Genomic DNA, 22189 nt, shown 5'->3' with positions numbered 1-22189 from the left:
ACTCAGTAAATAATGTTTTTTAAAATGTAGCGAAGTACAATACTTTAAACAAAATATACTTAAGTAAAAGTAAAATTACAGATTTAAAAAATTACTTTAAAAAGTATTAGTACACAAAAAAGCTACTCAATTACAGTAACGCGAGTAAATGTAATTCGTTACTTTCCACCTCTGTTGATTAGTGTGTTGAGAATCCAATGCAAGTATTCCAATATAATGCAATGCAAAAATTTTACCAAATCGTTTTTACACCTGTTAGGAATGTCACAACATTTTGTAGTCATCAATGAATCCTAAAAATGATCACAGTTTTCACAAAAAAATAAAAATAAATAAAAACAGTTCAACATTGATAATGATAAGATTTGTTTCTTTAGCAGGAAAGCAGCATATTAGAAATGTCTTTGCTTCAATTTACTTTAATTTACTTTAATACGAGTCTATGACATGAGTTATTGTTTTCTCTTGTTTGTTTAGATATATTTTCCTCCATTTCCAGTTGTATAGTGTAGGTGTACTGCACTTTTAAAGAAAATGCTAGTACAGGACATAGCATAGTCTAAGAAACTGTGACCTTAACTTTATATGTATACTGTGGTTGTGAAGTGATCATATGTATGGTAATATTTTATGAAGCTGTATACTCATGAAAAAAAAAATACACAAAATAAAAAGTTTTATGAACAGCCTCTCATTAAAAAAAGTCTCACTTTGTGATTGATTATGCATTTTAAACTTTCATTTTGAGATATGAACTCCCTTGAAAGCTTCAAAGAAAAAATTATTTGTCCACTTGAATGAACCACCTTTTCATCACGAGCAAAAGTCCTTTACACTACATCTCATATCACTCATTCTGGTGGAAATGACATTTACGAATGATAAACAAAAATTTCAGAAATAGCTGATTCCTTCTCCTCAAACTTTTCACTCAATGTCGCAAAGCTGTTCAAAGTACACAGCATTTTGTTGATTTAATTTACATGACATTTTCAGGTCTAAAAATCTTTAAAATCATGTTACAAAATGTGATTTTACACAATGTTTTTCACAGATTAACGTTGACATTTACATTTTTCTAATTTCAAGTCAGTTTTAGGCCCCCTTGTTGAGATCCACTGGAATATATTTAATTTTCAATAAATATAGAAATTATTTATTTTACTTTTTGTTAAGAATATCAGTTTTAAAAATACAACAATATTTTAAAGATAGATTTTTGTAGTTCAAAATTGAATATCTGAGCCTGTAACATGAATAAAACAAATGTTTCACAAAAGAAAAAAAAATGACAGTGTGAGTATTAAATGTGCTTGTAGTGTTAATTTGTACTGAATAGCTAGACTCTATACTTTGCCCTCAACACAGGCCAAGACTAAAGTTCACCAAGAGAGAGTGAGAGGGAGAGAGAGCAACAGAGGAAGGGAGGAGGGGATGAAGGAAAAGCAAGTAGCAAAAAAAAAACATTTCGAAACAAAAGGACAACAGGTATCTAACGAACACTGGAAAACAAAGAGAAGAAAAGGATAAAGAAAATGAAAACAAGCTGTTCATGTGGAAGACAGACTACTGAACTCAAAGCCTGAGACAGGTGAATACTGAACGTGTGTGATATTGTTTTGCTGTGTGTGTAAGTCTGTTTGCACGCAAAGAGTGTGCTGGTAATTGCTTCAGTGACACGGACAAAGCTTCTATGAGCAAAATATACACAAAAAACAGTACACGTGAGAGATGGAGGGAGGAGAGGGGAGGAGAGCAGGAGGAGAACGAAGCGGCCGGCTGTCGGCCTTACAGGAGCAGCTGGTGTGGTCTCTTCTGGGATCAGGGCTGTCAAAAGAGCTGCTGATCCAGGCCATGGGAGATCTGGAGCGAGAACGGGCCTCGGCCGGTGCCGAGAGGATGGACCGGGCCGATGGCGAGAGCTCAGAGGAGGGAGACCTGGACTATCCACCTCCTATAATCCGTGAGCTGGAGAGGCTGCCGCCGGAGGAGGCCGCGAGGCAGAGGGCTGAAGTTAACCAGCTGTTACAGTAAGTCTCCTGGTGTTTTCTGATCACTCAATCCAAGCTTCATTCAAAATGCACATTCTGAACTATCTAATATGACTTCCGTGCCTCGAATGTTGTTCTTCTAAAGAAACTGAAAATCTGCTTCTCAACTTCATATTTTACTCCACAAATTCTTGATTAAATCTTCTCTTCTCTGGCTCATCTCAGGTATTCTCTCTTTTAGTCCTTTTCTTTGGCTTCCTCTCTTCTCTAGTGCTCTGCTTGCCAACTGATGGGGTGAATAAAGGAGGTTCCACCTTTTTTTAGTTACTAATTACCCACCCTATTCATTACTCTCTGGCCATTTCAAACTTTTTAATAAATGAACTACATCGACTGGTTAAAATTAACAGAGTGACACAGTGTCCATCGCTCAGTGTGGGTGTGTGTAAACATGACTGTGGTGATATTGTAAAGATTGTGCTGTTGTGAGGAAAGGTTTGTTTTCTAAGTTTGTGCCTCTTTGAACACAGATATAAATGGACTTGCACTCTATTTAAACATCAAAGGGAATTTGTGTGTGATTTGTATAGATGAAATTAGTTGCTCTTAGATATATTTTTTTGTGTATTCACAAAGATTATTTACAATCTCTTTTACTGGACTTTGGCCCCTTGTCTCTTGCCTTATCTTACAGTGTAAACATTGCACCCTCTCTACCTATGTATTATTTATCCTACCTCTTCCCCTCACCCTTCTCTCATAGCATTTTTGTTAAAAAATAGCCTTAATAAAACTTTAAAAAAAATTTTTTTACTTGCTCAAGATTTTTTCTTTAATATGTTACAAATAGATTGTACAATGTGCTGAAATTAATAATAATAATAATAATACAAATGTTGTAATTTCACTGTAATTACAGTGACATTAGTATAATATGTGTGTTTACTGCTAGGTCTGTCACACAACACATTTATCTCTAACATGGAATGTATGCTTTATCTCTTACTTAGAATATATATATTATTTAATAAGTTATTATAATGTACTCATATTTTTTTTTTTTCCAATATCAGCCACTTTGCAGCCTATCACAATTAAATTTTAAAGGGTTTGTGTATTAAAAACTGAATTCTACTTGAAATTAAAATGTTATTCTTATATTAAATATATTTTTCTTTTCCTGACGTCATAACTTAATTATCAGTATGAATTGTTCATTGAGCATTTTATTAGTACTATTTAAAATGAATGTTTCTATTTCGATATATTTTCCAAATGTAAATTATTTCTGTATTGCAAATCATTACCCCAGTCTCCATTCCAATATGCTGATTTGTTTCTAGATTTTTTAATTAATAGAGAGTTCAGAAGAATGCCATTTATTTGAAATAGTCATCTTTGCAACATTATAAATATCTTTACCATCATGTTTTATCAATTTAATGCATCTTTGATGAATAAAATTATTATTTATATTAAGAAATTATTAATAAAAACTTACAACAAACTTTTGTATAGTGTATATAATATGAATTGAAAAAATATGAATATAATATGAATACTATGCATACTTTGCAAGGCCATAACCACATACTGAGGGTTTAAAAATCAGGGCAAATTATGATTCTTTATTCAATTAATACAAATAAATTATAAAAATGATCAGGCACAAATGGCACCATTTCCTGAGACATATCCAGTAATACACATTATGTTCTTCATGTGTTTTCATAAGATCTTGTAAGGAAATATTCAGATATGCCTGTTATAATGTATTTGTATATTAATGTCTAAATGTGTTGGTGTGTGTTAGAGAGGATCCATGGCATGTGGCTAAAATGATAAAGACCTACATGCAGCAGCACAACCTACCACAGAGAGAGGTGGTGGAGTCCACCGGCCTCAACCAATCCCATCTCTCCCAGCACCTCAACAAGGGCACACCCATGAAGAATCAAAAGCGTGCCGCTCTGTACAGCTGGTACATCAAGAAACAGGCAGAGATCAGCCAGCGTGAGTATGACCATTTCTTATTTCTCTTACGTAAAATTCTGTTTTAATGCATCTTTAAGAATTAAACAATTAGAATGAGCGATTATTACACCCTGATCAATGCAGAGTTCACCAATGCCAGTCGAGGTGTTGTGTCAGGAGAGGAATCTGGGGATGATGTGAGAAAGGGACGAAGGAATCGATTCAAATGGGGCCCAGCATCCCAACAAATCCTGTTCCAGGCCTATGAACGACCGAAAAACCCCAGTAAGGAGGAAAGGGAAGGACTGGTGGAGGAGTGCAACAGGTATCAAGTGAACTGGTTACCATAACCCAAAATGTAGGTGTGACGTGGGTAATAACTGTTGCATGTATATGTGTTTTAGAGCGGAGTGTCTTCAGAGGGGAGTTTCTCCATCTCAGCTGGCTGGCCTGGGCTCTAATTTGGTCACAGAGGTTCGTGTATATAATTGGTTTGCGAATCGGCGTAAAGAGGAGGCATTTCGCCACAAACTGGCACTGGACGGGCCCTATAGCAGCCAATCAGTTCCCTTGACAGGCCAGACGCTACCATCCAGTCCTTCACCAGGTATGATATCAATCAGGCCCATACCTGACACATCTTCTAACTGATATTCTATTGCATATAAAGCAACCCTTTTAATGACCAATGGATTGATTTTTAATTTGTTTCCCTAGATTTCTCCCTAAATCTGACCTGTTTTACCCACCTTTCTCTTTGTTGATATCCTAAAGATCTGAAGTACAGTCAGCCAGTTTTGTGTGAGAGTCTGGGCACAGTGAGGAGCTCCAGTGGTGAAGGCCGAGGTTGTCTAGCCAGTCCAGTCCAGCTTGAACCCAGCCAAACACTCCTGGATACACACCATCACAAATCAGTGAGATTCATATACAGTATTTTACACATATCACCATAAAGCAGCAAGATTAAGGGAAGAGTTAGTGAATTAAGTGATCACTCCCTGCTGAAAAAAAAAACTTAGCTAAAACCATCCTAAGATGGAAGTAGCTGGTTTTAGTTGGTTGGCCAGCTGGTCTTTCAAATAAGTGGCCAAAACCCCTTTAAAACCAGCCTGCTGACCAGATATGACCAGCCAAAAAGATTAGGGTAGTTTGAACTGTTTTTTTTATTTATTTTGCTTTCATTTCACAATAATGGCAAGCAGGTCAGAAATTGAAGTTCATACAAAAATTTATATTAAGTGACTTACATTAAATACTGTATTGTCTGTCTGTACTTAACCAAAGAAAATAGTTCCACATCGATAGCAGGATCATCGGTCATAAGAATGAAACTGTGTTTTGAACAAGTGGCTTGAGTGAATGATTCAATAACCCATACATAAAAGCAGCCACGTTCTTGTTCCAGAATGAATTAGTTTTTTTGAACAAATCAAAATGATTCAATGACTCACTCAATAAGGCACTGACTTGATGCCACTTAGTGGCGGTTTTTCACAATTAAAAAAACCATTTAATTTTTTTTCTAAACATTTATGACTCTATTTGTTATGCAGTGAGCGTGGTCCAAAACAATACTGGACTCCACTGAATTTCATTTTATGGACAAAATGACACTGAGACTTTTAAATCTTTGTTAAATGATGATTTCATTTTCATTATTTCCCCTTTGATATCCATTTTCCAAGGCAAATGGAAGCTGAAACCTGACAGGCAAAGTTTCAATTTTTTTCTCTTAGGCTTCTGGCGGTGGCTCCTTACCTCCTGTCAGTACTCTCACTTCCCTGCATGGAGTTTCAGGATCCTCTGCTGCCCCTCCAGGACTGATCATGGCCTCCCTGCCAAGTGTAATGAGTATGGGGGACTCCTCACTTTTCATAGGTACAGTGCATATATAGTAATATGCAAATACAGTTTAACACCAACACACTGCTAATTAATACAAACTGATTCCAAAAAAGTTGGGACACTGTAAAAATTGTGAGCAAAAAAGGAATGGAATAATTTATAAATTTCATAAACTTATATTTTATTCACAATAGAATATAGATAACATGTCAAATGTTGAAAGTGAGACATTTTGAAATGTCATGCCAAATATTGGCTCATTTTGGATTTCATGAGAGCTACACATTCCAAAAAAGTTGGGACAGGTAGCAATAAGGGGCCGGAAAAGTTAAATGTACATATAAGGAACAGCTGGAGGACAAATTTTAAACTTATAAGGTCAATTGGCAACATGATTGGGTATAAAAAGAACCTCTCAGAGTGGCAGTGTCTCTCAGAGGATCACCAATTCCCCCAGTGCTGCGACGAAAAATAGTGGAGCAATATCAGAAAGTTTCTCAGAGAAAAATTGCAAAGAGTTTAAAGTTATCATCATCTACAGTGCATAATATCATCCAAAGATTCAGAGAATCTGGAACAATCTCTGTGCGTAAGGGTCAAGGCTGGAAAACCATACTGGATGCCTGTGATCTTCGGGCCCTTAGACGGCACTGCATCACATACAGGAATGCTACTGTAATGGAAATCACAACATAGGCTAAGGAATACTTCCAGAAAACATTGTCGGTGGACACAATCCACCGTGCCATTCGCCATTGCTGGCATAAACTCTATAGGTCAAAAAAGAAGCAATATCTAAACATGATCCAGAAGCACAGGCGTTTTCGCTGGGCCATGGCTAATTTAAAATGGACTGTGGCAAAGTGGAAAACTGTTCTGTTGTCAGAGGAATCAAAATTTGAAGTTCTTTCTGGAAAACTGGGACGTCATGTCATCCGGACTAAGGAGGACAAGGACAACCCAAGTTGTTATCAGCACTCAGTTCAGAAGCCTGCATCTCTGATGGTATGGGGTTGCATGAGTGTGAGTGGCGTGGGCAGCTTACACATCTGGAAAGGCACCATCAATGCTGAAAGGTATATCCAAGTCCTAGAACAACATATGCTCCCATCCAGATGTTGTCTCTTTCAGGGAAGACCTTGCATTTTCCAACATGACAATGCCAGACCACATACTGCATCAATTACAACATCATGGCTGAGTAGAAGAAGGATCCAGGTACTGAAATGGCCAGCCTGCAGTCCAGATCTTTCACCCATAGAAAACATTTGGCACATCATAAAGAGGAAGATGCGACAAAGAAGACCTAAGACAGTTGAGCAACTAGAAGCTTGTATTAGACAAGAATGGGACAACATTCCTATTCCTAAACTTGAGCAACTTGTCTGCTCAGTCCCCAGACATTTGCAGACTGTTATAAAAAGAAGAGGGGATGTCACACAGTGGTAAACATGGCCTTGTCCCAATTTTTTTGAGATGTGTTGATGCCATGAAATGTAAAATCAACTTATTTCTCCCTTAAAATGATAAATTTTCTCAGTTGAAACATTTGATATGTCGTCTATGTTGTATTCGGAATAAAATATTAAAATCTGTTTTTATTCACAATTTGTACAGTGTCCCAACTTTTTTGGAATTTGGTTTGTACTAACAGATGTCTTTTATTGCAGGTTTGACGTCCTCTCAACCACAGACAGTCATCAACAATGTAGGGGGAGGTTTTACTACCCTTCAGCCAATCTCATTTCAGCAGCATCTTCACACCTCACCTCAGCAGCCAACAGTGCAGCAGCTTCAGAGTCACATTGGTCCAAGCTCCTTCATGGCAACAATGACACAGTTACCATGCCACAGTACATTCTTATTTAGAGGCCTGAGTAATTAATTATTGGTGCATCAAGACTAGCATCACTGTTATCGGTTGGACTTGAAAACTTCCTAGAAATGCGCTAGAAACCAGCCAGAACAGTGAGTTTTAAATGGACAAACCTAGTATATCTCATTTCAGAAAAATAGTGTGGACTTCTATTAAATTCTGCTGTAATATTGTGTGTTTCAGTGTACAGCAAAGCAGACCTGAGCTCTTACCCCTCCTCCAGTCTCCTGTCCCAGGCTATGGTCATCGCAGACAGCAACAGCATTGGGACACTGACTAACCTCACAGCTGTTCGAAAGGCATGAACCAAACGCAAACTCATCACACTGACATGATTACATGCACATGATTTAAAGATTAAGTGCTTATAAAGGTAAAATGACATCATAACGATTTGCATGCGCAGAGTAATATTTGTGAAAGTGCACATAAGACTTTAAGCGTAAATTAAATTTACATGTGCAAGAGAAGCATTGTAAAGGTGTAAATCATGATTCAAGCGCAAGAAAAAAAATATTTGCAGCATTTTACTGTTATTCTTAAGTGTAATTCATGTATTGTGAAACTGCAGCTTCATGCTGACGCAAAATAAATATGATTTGCATTCTTCAGACTTCAATTTTTCTGCGCTTTACACTATTGACACCAGGGGTTAAAGCAAAAAAAAAAATCCTGAGCCTGAACTTTTTACCGGGGGGAGGGGCGGGGCAGCACATGCAAAGCAGTGACTGTGGCTACTTTAACATTTGAAAGGAAAGTTATTGCTTTCGTTATTGAAACTGATTTTCTTTATCATGAATATATGATTGACCTGAAGAATGAAAGCTGTATCATACACTTGGAAAATGAAGTTGCTAAATGTCGCTAGATGACGTCATACACTAATTAGCATATTAATTACGTATTAGGTGTGTTCGACATGAAGCACGGCTAAAGATGGCAATCAGTTAGAGTAGCCACTTGCAGTCGGAGGAGGAATGGCGTCAGCGCCATCTCAAATCAAACAAAATGTTTAACTGGCATGCACTGCTTCAAGTCAGATTGTGATCAGTTTGAGTCTTTCAATGAGTCTTTCGCTATCTCTCCATTTACTCTTATTTGATTGGTTCAATAAACACAATATACACCAAGACATTTATCTTCATTTAGCGCGAGTGATTTACATGTTAAGTCAATGCAAAGACTGTGGTGTGATTCGTGTGAATGAGGTGGTGCGAAATAATTGAGCATTTCTGCCATTTAGATGCGCGTAACGTGTGATTCGCGCGAGTTGAAAAATCTGAACTTTTGTGGATACCCGGAGCTGTATGATACATCTTCTTACTTTTATAGATAAAGTATCTCCATTTTAACATTTGAAAACTACAACAATCTAAACTTGAACAAAAACCACCACTGCCTCCTTTAATTTTCATTTAAACATATTAAATAGCTGAGGAAATGTAGTTCAGGGTAATGTGTAAGCCTATATAGCCTGCATTACAATGAATCGAAATATTATATCTAACAGTATTGCCTCTTTTTATTGTTATTTTAATTTTTACATATTAATAGATTAAAGGTACAATTTGTAAGATTTTTCCAGTAAAATATCAAAAAACCACTAGCTAGTGTTATATATTTTGTCCAGCTGATTACTAACAATATCTCTAATGTTTTCAACTACTTGTAAATCATGAGAAAATTCCCATTCTAAACAGTGACAAGGGGCAGTGCAGTCACCTGTCAATGACGTTAGTTCCCCTTTGTTACCGCCTTTACTGACGTAGAAACCACATGACAACAGTGTCGTGGACAAATGCAGAAGTAGCTTCACGACAAACTTCAACTAGAAAGAGATGCCGATCTCGCTTGTGTTTTACGCGACAGGTAAATTGTTTCGATTCGTATCTTTACAGAAAACGTATGCTATTATAACGATCAACAAAAGTAGTATTATGGGGCATACACGGCAAACGAGGGGCATCGCATCTCTAGACCCGCACGAGGACGCGTTTGATCCATAGTCTGATCACGTCTTTGCATTGACTTTGTATGCAAACTACTCGTTGAACTCACGTTAAATCCATGATTTATCTTTCCGTCTGATTGATGGCCGTCAGTGGTTGGGTAGAAGACAACAAAATCCCATCATTCCATGCTCCTTCTTAAAACTACATTTCCTGACATGATAACAGTAATATTTAGAAAATTATCAGAATAAATGGTGGTTGAAATCACAATGCTGCATGAACTGGCAGAAGCTCCTCCCATGACGCAAATTTGTGTCTGTTGGCTGAATTTCACGTGCTAATGAAACTAATAAACTCAAAATGTTCAAGCGTCCAACCGCGAGCAAATAGCGCAATTTATTCGCACAAGTCATGTCTGGTGTAAGCGCAGAGTAATACATGCATAATTTAGAATGGGACTACTGATTTGGTTCAATAAATTTGGTTCAATAATTATTGAACCAACATAACCAACAGTAATATTTTTATTTTATTTAACAAGTTGTAATCTGTAACTTATTCAGCATTTTTCATCTGTTATACTATCATGTAACCACTAGATGGATGTTTAGCTCTCTCTATATAAACATAAACATGACTGTATGTTCCCTAGTGGCTGGGAACTTTGGATTCCCACACACCAATCTTTCGTTCATTATCTGGCTCGGCTCTGTGTTCATCTTCAGTTCTCTCTTCACAGCAGTTCAGTCAGTGTACTGTGTGAGTAAATGAATTACTCTGGGATATTGGTTTGTTTTAACTCAGCCACATTAAAAAAGTTAACAGCTTAAGACATTTGTGGATTAATGCTTATTGGAGACAAGAACAGTTTCAAACGATTCAGTTCGATTCGGTGAACTGGTTCAAGAAGAACCGGTTAAATCGAATGATTCGTTCACGAAAACGAATGGTAAAAAAGGTTTTACACAAAGTATAGCATTCTGATACCATAGTGTTGAGCATTGTGGCATAACATCATTCTGATTATAAAGTTTAACATCAGCTCAGTGGTGTAAGCAGATTATCAAATTTCAAAGTAAAGCCAAAACAAACCAAATAATGTTAACACCGGTTCGCAATTCAGTATGAACACATGGGAGTTTAGCAGGGACGGATTTAGGGAATTGGGGGTCCCGGGCAAATATAGGAATGGGGCCCTATACATTTGCACACATTTACTTAGATTAACCTTGAGGTTCCTTTTTTGTCGAGATGCTTGCTGCTGCACAATGGTGCCACATTTTTGTGTCCAATGTTTCTACATTTTTTATTTATGTTATAATGGGATTTTTTTCATTTACATTTATTCATTTAGCAGACTATTTCATTATTTCATGTTGTAGACCACGAAATAGCAATTAATTTATCGTTGAGATACAATAGTCTCAATACAATGGAATAGTCTCCTTCAGAATTCGAATTTAATTCTAAGTTAAAAAAAAACTTTTTTTCCCCAGGGCTTATAAAATGTCTTTTTAGCAAGGTTTGTATAGCACAGTGGTCAACTACTGTGCTTTATTAAAAAAGTTTTGATTGAAATTTTGATTGAATTTTAAGTTTTAACAAAAAACTAAATTAATTATAAAATGATAAACCTCACAACTTAACCTTTAAACCATGAAATGGGATGAGTCTGAAGTATAAATTATTATATCATTTAAAACTGATTTATGAAGGTGAATTTTCACATTGGTCTGAAGAAAAACTGCAGTCAGGATTATTGAAAATGCACATTCATTCTCTGCCAGTAGGAGGTGCTTTTGTAATGTCAGAAATATATTGTGGTTTCCCCACTGTAAACAAATCAGGTCAGCTCATAAATGATACTTTATCAGGTAAAATGAAAATGCGATCAAAACTTTTCTGAAGACAAAAAGTGCCCTTCAGAGATTCATTCATATAAAAACTTAAATTAGTAAGAATGAGAAAAGTGTGAAAAAATATAGCCTATACTGATGAGGAATGTCCATTGATGAGTTAACAGCGTAAGCCTACATTTGACTTTAGACATTTTAACTTAAAGCTGTCAATCAATAAAAAAAAATTATCATGATTAATCGCATGATTATCATGAGTTAACTCGTGAATAATCGCAACTTAAACACACATTTTTATCTGTTCTAAATGTACCTTAAATTAATACTTTCCCTATGGTTTCACAGACAAGGCTTAAGATAGTCCCAGACTAAAATAAATTTTTGAGCTGTCTCAACTGAAAAAATATATCTTGCTCTGACGTGTCTGTGTCAAGATGCACACCTGTAACATTTTCTTCTAAGGTATTTTTGTAAAAGTTGCTTAAACATATTTTTACTAAGGCCGCGTCCTGGTTTAAGATAAGCCTCCTTTTGTGAAACCGGGCCTTCAAGTTTTTAATCTAATCAACATGGGCATGGACAATTATGGATTCTTTGAGTAATATGTTTTTTATTAATTAAACCATTTTCATGTTTAAACTTCAGGAACTTTCAGCACGCACTCTGTGTTTGCATGTCATTCTGTCTTGTCAGTCTTATTTATTGTCGTTTGTCACTATTAGCTCCTTTAAGTAGCTATAGTATGTCAAAGAGCAAAGCTAAGACTAGGTATCTGAAGGGTGAATCCGGACCGCGTTTCAGATTGTGTGTAGCGCGCTGCGTATGATTTCACGTGCGCTTCGAGAGGAGGGCTCTCTTCGAGAAGTGAGCCTTTGCCAGCGTTCCTCGCGGTACCTGTCCCACTTTCGCAGAGGCGGAGCAGGCCTGGCATTCGTTGGGTTCGCAGATCGATCTGCTGGAGGGAATGGAGATGGGCATGTCCTTATCTCCTACCTTACCCATCAGATCTGCTCGATTCCTGGGTTCGGAAGCCCGAGCTTCGGTTCTTCCCCCCGAGAATCGGGCTTGATGCTCTGCCTTTCTTTCTCCGAGGAGATTGACACGGAGGGTGTCGGCGAGCTTGTAGTTGCACAAACATAAAGTTGCATAAGCACCAGTATACAACAAACAGTGTTATTCCTAACATTATACGGGCAGCATTAATGAGCAGCTATTTAAACTCAGAGGGGATTAATATTGTTTGTGTGACTAAGCTATTCGCGCGCTGTCGAGGCAACGCGTGTATTACATCATTTTCATCATTTTCGTGTAACGCTAGCGACAGACACGTCCCTCACCAGTTGGGGTGCGGGCATGAGTGGCCACCCTGCCCGCGGTCTGTGGAGCGGTCGACAATCTGACATGGCATATCAGTTGTCTAGAGATGCTAGCTGTGCATCGAGCATTTAAATATTTCCTCCCAGACCTGAGAGGTCACCATGAGAGGTCACACATTTCTCTTATATCAGTCACCAGAGAGATCTGCATTCGCGCCCCTTGTACAACCTGGCACACCAGATCCTTCTGTGGTCCCAGGACAAATTCCTCTCGTTCGGAGCAGTGTATATTCCTGGGAGATTGAATGTGGGAGCAGACATACTGTCGAGACAGGGGCCGAGGCCCGGGGGGGGGGGGCTTCCCCGAGGTGGTGAAGTAGATATGGAGAGATTTTGGACCTCTTTGCGACTCAAGAGATATCACAATGGTCCCCTCTGTTTCTCTCTAGTTCATCCAGCTCAACTGGGACTGGACGCTATGGTACAGACCAGGCTGAGGCTTCGTCTGTATTCCTTTCCCCCTATCGCTCTGCTCCTGGGAGTTCTAGCGAGAGTACGCTGGGACGGGGTCCGTCTTCTATTAGTAGCCCCGTTCTGGCCAGACCCAGTATGGCTCGCAGATCTGATCTCTCTCCTTGACGGCTCTCCATGGGAGATTCCGATCAGGACAGATCTACTCTCTCAGGCGCAGGGCAAAATAATTCACCCTCGCCCGGAGTTGTGGAAGTTGTGGGTGTGGCCCTTGAAGGAGCACAGTTCATAGCTTCCGGTCTCTCAACAGAGGTTGTTGAGACCCTCCTCCAATCCAGAGCTACCTCTACGAGGAAACTGTACGCCCTGTTCCCCCCCTGGGACTTGGTTGTGGTGTTAGAAGCTCTTTGTAAAGCTCCATTTAAGACAATTCATGATATCTCAGATAGAAATCTGACCCTTAAGACTGCCCTATTACTGGCTATTACTTCTCTTAAGAGAGTTGGAGATCTTCAGGCCCTCTCGGTGGCCCCTACCTCCTTAGACTTTGCCCCTGGTATGGCCAAAGCATTTTTAAACCCTCGAGCGGGTTACGTTCCTAAAGTTCCCTCTGTTACGCCACAACCCATAGTACTGCAGGCCTTTTGCCCTCCTCCCTTTCGGGAGCCAGACCAGGTGAAGCTAAACTGTATGTGTCCAGTTCGAGCGCTGGACGCATACGTCCACAGAGCTGCCCTGATGAGAAAATCAGATCAATTGCTTGTTTGCTACAATCCTCCTAAAAAGGGTTTACCTGCCTCTAAGCAGACCCTAAGTCATTGGATAGTCGAGGCTATCAACGTCTCTTATGAGTCCTCTAGTCTTCCCCTTCCTTTGGGAGCCAAGGCTCACTCTACTCGGGGTATGGCTGCCTCTAAGGCCTTCTTAGCAGGTGTGTCCCTTTTGGACATCTGCAATGCTGCGGGATGGTCCACGCCCTCTACATTGCCAGATTTTACAATCTCGATGTGCGCACCGCTCCTGGCTCTTCTGTCCTCTTGCCTTAGCTGTGCTCTTCAGATAAACACTAGGCAGGGTCTTGGAGGTCTGGCAGCGTTGGCACATCGTTCCCCAAAGCGTTCGATGCAGCTCGAGTTCCTGAAGAGGAACGCCTCTAGGTTATGAATGTAACCCTAGTTCCTCAAAGGAACAAGACGCTGCGTCGCATAGCCATACACCCGGCACCCCTGCCGGGGCTTGCTTCCCTACTCGAAGCTGAAGTCAGCTGCGTGGCACGTGCCTTTATAGCTTCCTGGTCGCTACGTCACCCCAACCGTGACGTCACGCCCTTCCATGGGACAGATTGCACATGATATTCAGAGTTGATTTTGCCAAGGCTTTTCCCCAAAGCGTTCGACGCAGCGTCTCGTTCCTTCGAGGATCTAGGGTTACATTCGTAACCTAGAGGCGTTTTCAGAGCATGAAGAGTAGACATGTTTCATAGGTCATTGATGTTTTCCAAAGAATCTGTTCATGTCTATTAGACACAATTTTTACTAGGTTCCTGTTAATTCTCTTTCTTTGCACTGGGCAATTTACTTAAACCTGTTTGCATTTTCGCACGACAGGGCAACACACTTCTGAACATGCAAAATGTACATTTATTATTACATTTGCTTGCCTCTCTGTCCCACATACTGTATTCTAATGCAGCTAAATTCTAAAAACTGGATGAATATGAAATAGTGATTGAAACGCAACCCATTAAGACTAACCTCTCCCTTCCAATATGTTAATCTGCACAAAATTCCTGATTTATAATCATGCCATCATCTTATAAAATCAAATAGGCTACTCATAAGATAAAGACAATAGCTGTGCTGTGGTTTCGGCTATACTTGTATGTACAATCAGAGACGCAAACATATGTTTTAACTGAAAGTGTAGCTCCTTTCACCTGCTCGAGCAGAGCGGATGCAGAGAGTGAAGTGTGGGCGCGAGCTGTGAATGAGAGACTCTGCGTCTAGTATATGAAAAGCAGTTTAGGGGGCCCTTGGCTTTTGGGGGCGCAAGGCAGTTGCCTACCTTTGCCTAATGGGTAAGTCTGCCCCTGGAGTTTAGCCTAAGGAACATTATCAAAGGAACATGTTTTAATTAAGTTGTTATTTTTATTTATTTTTTATTTTTTTACTGTAGGTTCATGTTAAAAATACCATTCCAGTAGCAAGAATGATCCTGAACTAAATGAAGATAAATATCTTGGCGAATGATGTGTCTATTAAACCACTCAAATAAGAGTAAATGGAGAGATGGAAATGGAGTGAAAGCCTCATTTGATTGGCTACAAGAGGGTGGACCTGCCTTCCACCTCGCGCTTGCAAAACTCAGTTAGTGAGAGAAACATGCCAAAATTTTAAGCGCAGAGAAAAGAAAGATGGAGCTATACATATCGGATTATTATACTTATGCTTTTTGATCTACATACACAACAAGTCATTTTGACATTTGCTTACTTCAGTGTAAGAAGCCGAAAGCAGTGACGTAAGCAAATTTCCTAGAGCAAATTTTGCACGATTAAGACACGCAGAGGTGCGAGAGCATGAGCCTTTCTTATCTACACTCGTGGGTCTCCTTGTTCCATCAAGGCGATCAACCCCGCCAGGCCCTCCCATCTTTTTCCTCCCCTAAAAGGAAAAAATAGTGGGGCAGCCAATCTTTTCCAGCAGGCCCAGGCAGTGTCATGTCGGCTCAGTGCCTGCGTGCCCCACCCTCCCTGCGTCCTCTCACGCCGGTGTGCTTCGCAAATGAGGACCATCCCGCAAATGAAGGGTGGTTCCAGCGAGGAGCCCAACGCAGCCCCTCCCCCTCGGGTTCCAGGGCCAAAGCCAGATGCCGAGCTAATCCACGTCCTCGCAAAGGCCATGGAGGGTCTGGGCCTCGAGTGGTCGGATCTGGATGAGCCCACCCATGGCCTATTGGACGACTGGTTCCTGACAGAGACCCGCCAGCAATCCTCCCACCAGCGCCCAGCCCCGTTCTTGCCAGCCGTCCAAGATGAGCTCATCAAAATGGATGAGCCCACTACTCGGGATACGTGAACCCTTCTACTGCAGCAGCTATCATAACCGTTGATGGCACTGATTAAAGTGGAAGTAATCGCCTCGCATCTGTGCCCACCAACTGCCCTCAGCTTTAAGGGCCATGCAGCGCATCCATCCAAGGCCTGCATGACCACCTCAGCCATCGTCAACAAGGCGATTTCCTTGGAAGGATTTCGGAGGAGATATTTGCTGGAGAAGAGGAGAGTAGATAAGTAGACAGGTAAGTCAATGTAGTCAATGCTAGTAACTAGACCAGAGGTGGTTTCCACTGTGTAGTCACGAGATCCTACGGTGAATGAAGTTGAGGTGTGTGCTTATATATGGTGGCTGATTGGTGAGTAAATTACGAACAGGCGCCGGTGATTAATACTTTGGAGATGGGGTACGCCATGATTGGCTGGGGAATGAGCCTGACTGATCTGTGACAGTACCCCCTCCTCCACGGCTCGCTCCTGAGGGCAGAATACCCCTACAACGTGGTGGTCTTCCTCTACCCCGTGGCACTGGACAATTGGGATGTATTGTGTGGAATGCATTCTTCAGGACCATAGCCTTCCAAGTCGACTAAGTGCTCCAGTCTACCACCACGTCGCCGGGATTCCAGAATTTCCTTGACCTTATAAATCGATCCTTCTTCCAGGAGTAACGGGAGAGGGGGTTCCTCTGTCTGGTCAGGCTCTGTGGACACAGGAGAATGAAAGGGTTTAAGGAGTGATACGTGAAAGGTGGGGTGAATTTTATATTGTGGTGGGAGTTGCAGTTTGTAAGTGATAGGATTGATCTGTTCCAAGATGGTGAAGGGACCAACAAATCTGGGACTTAGCTTCTTGCAGGTCAGGTGCAGTCTGATGTCCCGGGTGGACAGCCAGACCTTCTGACCTGGCTGGTAAGTGGGGGCTGTGTCTCTGCGAAGGTCGGCTGTCATCTTCTGCCTGCGCACTGCCCATTGAAGGTGGTTGTGAGCATCGTCCCATACTCTCTCACTCTCCTGGAACCAGTAATCAACAGTGGGAACATCAGAGGGCTCTCCTGACCAGGGAAATAGTGGGGGCTGGTAACTGAGCATGCACTGGAATGGTGTGAGACCTGTTGATGGTTGGCGTAGGGAGTTCTGGGCGTACTCGGCCCATCCCAGGAACTGGTTCCAGGAGTCCTGGTGGCCATGGCAGAAGGTTCTTAGGAAGCGTCCGACTTCTTGTATCTTATGTTCTGTTTGACCATTAGATTGGGGATGATAGCCAGAGGAGAGACTTACGGTATGGGTAATGGGTACAATTTGCCAGCAGGGAGGTGACGAGAACTTTTGGAGATGGCACAATCGGGACAACCTTGCACGAACCTTCTCACATCTTTAGCCATGTTGGGCCACCAGAAGCAGTCTTTAAGCAGCGAGAGAGTGGTGTCAGCCCCGGGGAGGCCAGTGCCCAAGAAGGAGTGCATGGTGTGAATGAGAGAGTGCGCTGTGTTCATGATACATATCGATGCCCTGGGGGGCAGCATGGTGGAGTGGCGGGAGTACCTGCCAGATGAGTGGGGATTATTTTTTCCGGTTCATCAACGGCCTCCTCTGAGGCATGGATATGTGACAAGGTGTCGGCTTTGATATTACGGGGACCTGGTCTATAGGAAATAGTGAACTCAAACCTGGTAAAGAACAAGGCCCACCTAGCCTGGTGGAGATTCAGACATTTTGCTTCTCTGAGATATTGCAGATTCTTGTGATCATTTAATACGACAAAAGGATGAGTCGCTCCCTCCAACCTATGTCTCCTCTCCTCTAGAGCCACTCCTTGATCGCCAATAGTTCTCGGTTGCCAATGTCATTATTCTTCTCCACCGGGCTGAGCTACCATGAGAAGAAGGCACATGGGTGGAGTTTCTGTGGATTCCCCTGTCGCTGTGAGAGAACTGCTCCCACTCCTGTCATTGAGGCATCTACTTCAACCATGAAAGGGAGCTCTGGGTTAGGGTGAATGAGGAGTGGTGTACTGGTGAAGGCTCCTTTAAGGGTGGTGAAGGCTTCAGTGGCAGCTGGTGTCCAGTACCTATCCGTGTCATTAATGTTAACCAACAAATATTAAATACATATTTTAAGTAAACCTAATGTATCTGACTTTTTTTATCTCTTTCTTATGTCTTATTATCTGGTTCTGCTTCTTTTTCAAAAAAAAATAAATAAAAAATTATTAAATATACATGACCAACTATAATTTTTATAAGTTGCTCCCTTTTCACTGCTATTGAAGGGATAGTTCACCCAAAAATGAAAATTGTCATAATTTATTAAAGTTTTTCCAAATTCAACCCTTGATTCAAATTTATCATAGAGAACATAGAAAAAAAACTACCAAAATAAATGTTGGTAACTGCAGTTTGACTAAAAGTAATGACTAAAAGTTGAAAAAAATGCAATGACTTTTCGTAGACTAAAACTAGACAAAAACTATAAGACTCATATGACTAAATTTGTGACTAAGACTATTAAGCATTTTCATCTCATGATAAAGACTAAGACTAAATCCAAAATCCCTGTCAAAATTAAAACTGTTCCCTCTTCCATGTGGATGCCGGTGAGGTTAATTACATACCCCAGGAATTGTACAGAGGGCTTGTGGAAGGTTAATATTTTGGCTTTCAGGAAGAGTTGAAACTGTCTTAACCGCTTTAGGACTGCTGTGACGTGCTAGCGATGTTCTGCCAAGCTCCGGGAGTAGATGAGTATGTCATTTATATATACGATGACGAAACGGTGAAGGAACTCCCGGAGTATCTCATCTCAACTTCATTTTTATGGGAGATGGTTTAATGAAAATCACCACCGGGCGTGGCGGACGAAGTGGGCAGGCGAGGATCATATGCCCACTTGAACTGCAATACAAACATAGACCCTGGGTCAGCCTTCTCTGCCGCTCAGCTGGTGTTATTAGATAGGTGTCTGTTTGCATGGGTTCGTGGTCAGTCTCAGGAGGGTTAGGGAAGTCAGAATGGCTGGAACAGGGAGTGGGATTGGCTGTTGATCGTTCCTGGAGGCAAAAGTGAACCTGGTTGGAACACCGGATAGCTAGTTGGATGAACAGTTCTAATCTCATTGCAGTCATCATAAGCCGCCAGTTGGAGTCGAAGCTTTGGTTCCAGTCCCTGCCGAAAAGCAGTGAGGAGCGAGGCCTCATTCCACCCACTGGCAATGGCTAAGGTTCTAAACTTGAGAGAGTATTGGTGAATGTTCATCTTGCCTTGCTTGAGATTGTATAATTGCTCACCGATGGATGAATCTCCCTCAGTGGTCCCAAAAATGAGCTACATCGTGTAGCAGGACGGGCTTGCGTCCAAATAGTTTCCGCCCATCTCAAAGCAGGACCTGTGAGTGAGGATATAGGCAATTTTAGAGTGTTCAGTAGGATACAGTTGCGATTGAGTTTCTAGGGCTAGTGAGCATTGCAGCAAGAACCCATTGCATTCTTCTGCCTCCCCAGAGAAGGGCACTGGTTTGACCACAGGGCTGGAGAATACTACCAGAGAGGGAGTGCTATGAGTGGTAGCGGTGGTTTGAGAGGGGTCAGCTCAAGCAGACGAGATGGGAGGAGCAGGTGGAGCCGATGGATGTTGCAGTACTCTCCGAAGCAAGTCAACGAGCTCTTGGAAGGGGTCCGGTTTGCTCATCCTGTTTGGTCATCTGTTCTTGGTCCGATCTTCTGTAACAAGTGGACTCAGAGACAGAAGGTTAGTATGAACTGGTATGATTTATTGAAACAAGTGAGCTCAGAGAAGAATGGAGAGGACAAAAGGTGAGCAGATCCGTAAAGGTTATAGTTACTCAGAGGTGGACTGGGTGTTTGACGATCTCTTTTCTCTCACAGGAGTATTGGAAGGATGAAAGATAGATTGATGGGGCACACACCTCAATGAAGATGCTGGAGCTTTCCTTGGAAGGATTTCGGAGGAGATATTCACTGGAGAAAAGAAGAGGAGGTAAGTAGACAGGTAAGTCAATGTAGTCGATGCTAGTAACTAGACCAGAGGTAGTTTCCACTGTGTAGTCACGAAATCGGACAGTGAATGAAGCTGTGTGATTATATATGGTGGCTGATTGGTGAGTGAATTACGAACAGGTGCCGGTGATTAATACTCTGGAGATGGGGTGCGCTGTGATTGGCTGGGGAATGAGCCTGACCGATCTGTGACATTGTTTCACTATTTTTAAATTCACCTTTCAAATTTAACACTATTTTCAAACACTCGAGCCCTCACGTCATTAACATAATTGTGGGTGGGACTAACTGAAACTGACCAATCATTATTTTGACAAGCGTATGGTAAGCACCTATAGGAAGAGGGAAGATTAATAAACTGCCTGTAATCGACCATGAAAACTCACGTTAAATACAATTTAAAGCACATATACGAAGTTATATTGAAAATAAATATTTTTAATGATTATTTTTTGATTAGCTTCTCACTGTGTGGGCCACAGCTGAAAATGGGTGGGGCATTGCCCACCTGGACCCACCCATAGCTTCGCCACTGATACAGATTGGTTCTACGCAGTCAATCAATTGTTTTCGCTTGTAAATCACGTTAACAGGCTTGCAGTGCTTTTGACCATCTAATGGTGAAAACAATGTGCCAAAACTGTAAGCACTGAAAAATGGAAGTCTGAAGAATGCAGATCATATTTATTTTGCGTTAGCATGAAGCTGCAGTTTCACAATACATGAATTACACTTACGAATTACAGTAAAATACTGCAAATCATTTTTTTCTTCCGCTTGAGACACAAGTTACACTTTTAAAATGTTTCTCTTGCGCATGCAAATTTAATTTACACGTACAGTCTTATGTACACTTCCACAAATATTACCCTGCGCATGCAAATCATAGTGCTATATGACAGGCTTTGTATAGAAGAAAGATTTACATTGTTCCACAGACTTTGGCATATTCATATAAATATGACATTCAGCTTATCCTGAATAACTAAGAAATGAATTTACCCATAACAACTTTTGCCATGTGCACATGTAAATATATATTTTGTTACAAAATATATTCCACATAAAGTGTAAAAATGATCAATAGACAAAAAGGTATATATCTATCTTTAATCTATTTATCTATCTTTAATCTATTCATTACAGCATTTCAAAGTAAAACAGTATTTTAGGAATTCAAAACAACTCTTCAATCCTCTGGTAAAACAACTTGTGAATCTACAGCAACTCTTTAAAGTGCTCTATCATTTTCCTCTCCATCAGATTCTCACCTCAGATCCTGAAGGTCACGCTGAAACTCCTATTGAAGAGGAGTCTTTACATCTGCAATCCACTTCACCAGAGCCAGGTACAGACCCTCTCAGACCTTGTGCTTAATCTAGCTGTATTCAGGTGATACTGGTATAAAACCATTTACCATCACTGATTCTCTGTTAATAACATTTACGGTGTCTTCAGGCAGTTTGGATCTCTACCCTCAGACGAGTGACCCTCATCCTTCTCACCTGCTCTCCTCTCCACCTGGAGATATAGACCCTTACATCCCTACACAGATGGTCTCTCCTGCCCAATAGCTGCAACTACTGATAGAAATCCCACTGAGAGCTGGTGCATATAAGAAAATAAAAAAAGAAGAAAAGAAAATCCAAACTGCCACATTGCTACCTGCTGCTTACCCACACTGAGGAGGAAAAATAAAAAAACTTTCAAATCCATAATTTTAAAACCTTTGATGGAATCTTATGTGACCATTGGCATGTACATAATTAAAATTTTAGGTTTCATATTGTGTGACTGCAATAAATCTCTGCAAAAAGGAAATGTCATCTCTAGATTTCT

At 40.7% G+C, this 22189-nt stretch overlaps 1 protein-coding gene across 1 annotated transcript; it reads left to right on the top strand.

The window, feature by feature from the left end:
* Positions 1 to 1397: 1397 nt before the first annotated feature.
* Positions 1398 to 21955, top strand: LOC132115506 (hepatocyte nuclear factor 1-alpha-like). The gene is made up of 10 exons (XM_059524014.1): positions 1398 to 2030; positions 3805 to 4004; positions 4110 to 4290; positions 4370 to 4572; positions 4740 to 4879; positions 5702 to 5843; positions 7481 to 7663; positions 7870 to 7985; positions 21614 to 21699; positions 21801 to 21955. The coding sequence occupies exons 1-10, from the start codon at positions 1732 to 1734 to the stop codon at positions 21922 to 21924; spliced, it is 1674 nt and encodes a 557-aa protein (XP_059379997.1). The 5' UTR covers positions 1398 to 1731; the 3' UTR covers positions 21925 to 21955.
* The last annotated feature ends 234 nt before the right edge of the window (positions 21956 to 22189 follow it).

The sequence above is a fragment of the Carassius carassius genome, chromosome 34 (genome assembly GCF_963082965.1).
Source record: "Carassius carassius chromosome 34, fCarCar2.1, whole genome shotgun sequence".
NCBI classification, from domain to species: domain Eukaryota; kingdom Metazoa; phylum Chordata; class Actinopteri; order Cypriniformes; family Cyprinidae; genus Carassius; species Carassius carassius.
This window is presented reverse-complemented; position numbering and strand designations above follow the sequence as displayed.